General features: G+C 45.0%; 1 protein-coding gene across 1 annotated transcript in view; it reads right to left on the reverse strand.

Moving 5' to 3' along the window:
- Window positions 1-891: 891 nt before the first annotated feature.
- Window positions 892-4,874, reverse strand: part of Atp5mpl (ATP synthase membrane subunit 6.8PL) — a 5,743-nt gene continuing 1,760 nt past the window's right edge. The window contains exons 2-4 of the mRNA XM_005343600.3: window positions 2,690-2,813; window positions 2,163-2,186; window positions 892-1,065 (exon numbers count right to left, since the gene is read on the reverse strand). Coding sequence (XP_005343657.1) covers window positions 1,031-1,065; window positions 2,163-2,186; window positions 2,690-2,813 — 183 coding nt within the window. The 3' untranslated portion in view covers window positions 892-1,030. The remainder of the gene's footprint in view (window positions 1,066-2,162; window positions 2,187-2,689; window positions 2,814-4,874) is intronic.

The raw sequence follows: 4,874 nt of genomic DNA on the forward strand, positions 1-4,874 counted from the left end.
CCTGTCTCACCTTCCCAAACACTGGGTTATAAGTCCGTATCCACACACAGGTCCCCATTGGCTTTTTTTATTGCTTACTTTACTCTGATTGATTACGCGGACATAAATTTGCCCCAGAGCTCATGCCAACCATGTGCTCTGAGGATGAAGTCCCACAAAAATCTGTGCAAACAGGTGTTTGTGCACAGGTGGAGGTCAGCAAACTTCTAATAGGTGGCTTTCTCCTTTCACTACAAAGGCCCTGTGGCTCAAACTCAAGTTATCAGTGGACAAGTACCTGTACATGAGCCATCGTACCAGCCTTCTAACCATTAATATGTTTTATTAATGAGAATGTATGCGTGTTATATGTATACGGATACCCAAACAGGGTGTTGGATCCTCTGGCGCCAGAATCAGCAAGTATTTAAGCTGCTTGATGTGGACCATCCGAGCTTCCAGCTCCTTCCACTTGTCTTTTAAATAGCTTTTTTGAGACAGGGTTTCAGTAGCTCAGGCTAGCTCCGAACTCCTCGCTGCGCTGTCTGGAGTTAGTGGTGTGTGCCACCATGCTTGTTTTATGCTATCTTATTTCACCACATCACAAGATAATGTTTTGTTTCCCCTTTATCTTCTTACTGACCCTTATAAAAAATTTAAGTTAACTCTTAAAATAATTAACATCTTCTTTCCCAAAATATGAAACCAAGATCAGAGAAGTCAGATAGGCAGAGACAAAACGATTTAACGAATAATTATAGAATACTGGAGTCGGAGTTTGTATCTAGAGACTAGTGATCAATCTCTACGGTAGCACACATTGCTTCTCATTCTTCAGGTTTCCTAAGGAAGGTGGTTCAGAGGTTCTGATGGAGGAATTATTCAGGGGAAGCAGAGAGTAGTATTCACAGGGAGGGCTGATCAGACACATTTATTAATGCCACATTGTAAATGGTACTTAGGGAAGTGTACAGCGATGTTCCATGTTCCCATCTAACACAGCTTGCTTAAGTTTAGCCGACAGGATTCATCTTGAGTGGACTCGGAGCAGTTAGTGATGACCATGGGCAGGTGCAGGACTGGAGCCTTCCAAGGAGAGGAACAAAGTGATTCAGTAGAAGCAAGAATATAATTTACTGTTTAAAGTATCAAGTTAGACAATTCACCTTCAACACTACAAAACAGAATGGGGGCAGGGTATGGTGTACACACCGTTAATCCCAACACTCTGGGGGCAGAGGCCAGAGGATCTCTAATTTCAAGGCCTAGCCTAGTTTACATAGTAAGTTCCAGGTCAGCTAAGCTGACACAGTGAGACTTTGCCTCAAAAAGCAAAAGTCCCTGCCCTAATCCAACAACAATACAAACAAAAATCCCACCTAGGGGGCTATACAGCGGCTGGGAGGTTAAGAGCCCTCACTGGCTGCTTTTCTAAAGGTCCTGATTTCAATTCCCAGCAACCACATGGGGGCTCACAACCACTCACAATAGGATCTAATGCCCTCTTCTGACATGCAGGCAGAACACAGCAAGCATAATAAATAAACCCTCACCCAGAATGGGGGTGGGAGCCACTTCTATGTGACACACGCAGCACAGCTCCACATCTGTGCAAGCGATGCTGATGCCGCAGTCCACCCCTGGGAGCAGAGAAAGGTCTCCCCTGCGGAAGCTCAGGAAATCAGTCCTGGGTTCGTGTAAGTCTCAGATGACCACAGTGTCAGTGCTGGGGCACAAACTTATCACATACTTTCCTCCAAATAAAACGGGAGCTTCAGTAGCAAGCTCACCCAGCTAGCCTGTGCCTTCCACTGGTGGCGTTAGCTACCCACTCTGTCTGTCACTGCAAGAAGTGTTACTTGGCCCAAAGGGTGCTTGCTGTAACATTTAATTGCTAATGTCTTGATTTCCACAGTATCTTTTTTTATTTTTTATTTTATTTTTTTTGGTTTTTTGAGACAGGGTTTCTCTGTAGACCAGGCTGGTCTCGAACTCACAGAGATCCGTCTGCCTCTGCCTCCCGAGTGCTGGGATTAAAGGCGTGCGCCACCACCGCCCGGCCACAGTATCTTATAGAATCGCTGAACCAGGCATCCATTTCAATTCAGGACTCATATAACTTGTTTTGAAAAGCTATGATGGCCTTACTCAATCCGCAACCATCCGAGAAGCACAACTCTTACCTTTCAAAGCTTTACTTCTTTTATCTAAAACAGAAGAGAAAATCAGTTACACCAATGCCCTACAAAAGTGCCCCGTCAATAACGGTCAAAAATCAATGTGACTGCAGGCTTCACACATTGGGTAAGGCATACAGCATGCTTTCAGAAACAGTTATGGCTGCGTGTCATAGTCATTTCTTTTTCCAAAGTAGGGAAACTGCCATAGGCAGTGCTGGCAGGTAGAGTATAATTAGAAGAAATGTGGGCAGAGGAAGGAGCAATAGAACAAGGAGAGGAAGACACTAAGGGCCGGCACCCAGCTAGCCTCAGAATGGAGAAAGGAAAAAGCCCAGAGGCAAAAGATAGATGAGATAAAGCTACCTAGAAACAAGCCAAGCTAAGGCTGGGCTTGTAAGAGAGTTGGGTGGCAGGTCCCCCTAAAGACCAAAGAGTAAAGAGCTTAAGAGTAAACAACCAACACCAGATATTTTTTATATGAAACACCACCCCTGCCAACTTTGAAGAATTACATAAAAACATAAACCTACCAGCACTCCTGATTTTATAAAGGATGAAGGTCATCAACCCCATTCCTACCCAAATTTCCTGGTAAACCTGGGTATAGTAGGGTTTCATGGGGACCCAGACATTCTTAATAAGGCTTTGAAGCATCTGAAAAAGAACGAACATTAAGATTACTGCTAGCGCATACCCAATTGGCAGGATACTTTCATTATTTCACCTGACAGTGTTTAGCCCCACAGGCTCTGTGGAGCTCTCTGAACTGATACCCCTCCAGCAGGCTCCCCATAAGCCTATCTGCCATTAATGCTAGCCCCCAGTCACAGGCCACTTTTTTGACCTTTGGGTGGAAACACTCCTTTCAGCATTATTAGCATTTCAAATTGGGAGGGAGGAAAAACCAAACCAAACCAAACCAAAAAACAACCAGGGTTAGGCATGGTCATTTCTGTGGGAAACCAATACCCAAGCCTGGTAAACTGGTACACTTTTACTTCCAGTTGCTCAGTGCTGAGATTGATGGATGAATACAGAACAATACAGGATGAGCCAACTATAATCGCTCTCAAAGTAATGCTTCCTGTTTCTTTACAATTTACCACAAATTCCAAACCAGATACTCTCATTCTCAACCCACGGTTGTGAGACATCCGATGACTCCAACAGCGCCAGGAATATCCATCTCCGAGCCCTTCTCATTTGACTTGGAAACCCCTTACCTTGAAGGCCTGCTCTGCACCACTACTGCAAGAGTTGTACCTCTCAGCGTTCTCTGGCTTTCCACAACCATTTGTCAACCTATAGTACAGATCTGTCTGAAGTTCAGTCTGGATAAAGGCCAGTGGCTGCCCTTGAATTCCTGAGACCTGGACCATACTGACTCAGCAGAAGGGAAGGGGACATGTGCTGTGGGAGGAAATAGGAAGAGCCAAGCCATCTGGAGAAGTGACTTTGGAGAAGCACTCATAATGAACTTGAAGATCAGGGAGGAATGTGGCTGCCAGACACAAACCCACTAATTTAGATGTCTTGCTTGTATGACAGGGATAGTAAAATAGTTCTACCCGAAGGGATTGCTGTGATCTTTAAGTGAGTTAGTATATGTAGAATGCATACAGCACCTGGCACCATTTCGAAAGTACCTGTTATACAGAATGTTATTGTTGAACCAGGGAACATGTGCACACCAATTAGGTCTTTGAGTTTAGATTCTAATCTAAGGATGTCCTCCAGGGGGTGGAGATGGCTCAGCCGGTTCTGGTCCCAGAATCTACACGGTGGCTCACAACCATCTGCAATGTAACTCCAGTTTCAGGGGGTTCAGACCCCCTGCCTTTTGACCCTCCAAGGGCACATACAGAGTACATATACATACATACAGTCAAAACACATACATAAATCTAAAACAAAACAAAAGCCCCAAACAGCACCATTTACTGCTTGACAATCTCCTATACTACCGCCTCCCAAAGCTACCCATGACCCAAACTACATGAGAGCACACCAAACCTGGTCTATACTCCTGGTTACTGTAGCAATCTATCCCTATGGTCTTGCTTCCTGCTCTCTCCTATGGGAATGAACTTAAATTGAAGAATGGCCTGAAGGTTAGCTAGCCCAGAGAGTTAACTCATAGGGTGTGACTATTATCTTCTCCTGGACTGTATCAGTCCCTAAATTCCTAATATTTGTATTCAGATGCTCTAACACGGTAGTCCTACCTTCGGAGGTGGCCTTTGGAAAGCTGAAGAATCCCAAGCTACTGAGTGACAGACAAGGACTCAAAGTATTGCAAAGGACCAGTGAGTCAGAAATTCCAGCTGTTCTCAACTTTAGGAAGTCCCTAAATCTCCTGTGTCAAGGACCTTCTACTTGCTCCACAGAACTCTTGAAATATAAAGGGTCCAGCCTAGGACCTACTGCAAAGTAAGCAAGCAGTAAATGATCAAAACTGTAACAAGGAATTGCTACAAAAACTCAACAGGAAGCAGCAATTGCTAGGCCATTAGGACTCTAGGGGGGAACTGAAAGGGATCCCCCTTTTCCTCTAGCAGGCTGAGTGCAAGTGTTAAGACCTGATATCAAGAACAGGTGGTGATCCCAGCACTCGGGAGGCAGAGGCAGGCGGATCTGTGTGAGTTCGAGACCAGCCTGGTCTACAAGAGCTAGTTCCAGGACAGGCTCCAAAACCACAGAGAAACCCTGTCTTGA

This window comes from Microtus ochrogaster, chromosome 1, assembly GCF_000317375.1.
Source record: "Microtus ochrogaster isolate Prairie Vole_2 chromosome 1, MicOch1.0, whole genome shotgun sequence".
Taxonomy (NCBI): domain Eukaryota; kingdom Metazoa; phylum Chordata; class Mammalia; order Rodentia; family Cricetidae; genus Microtus; species Microtus ochrogaster.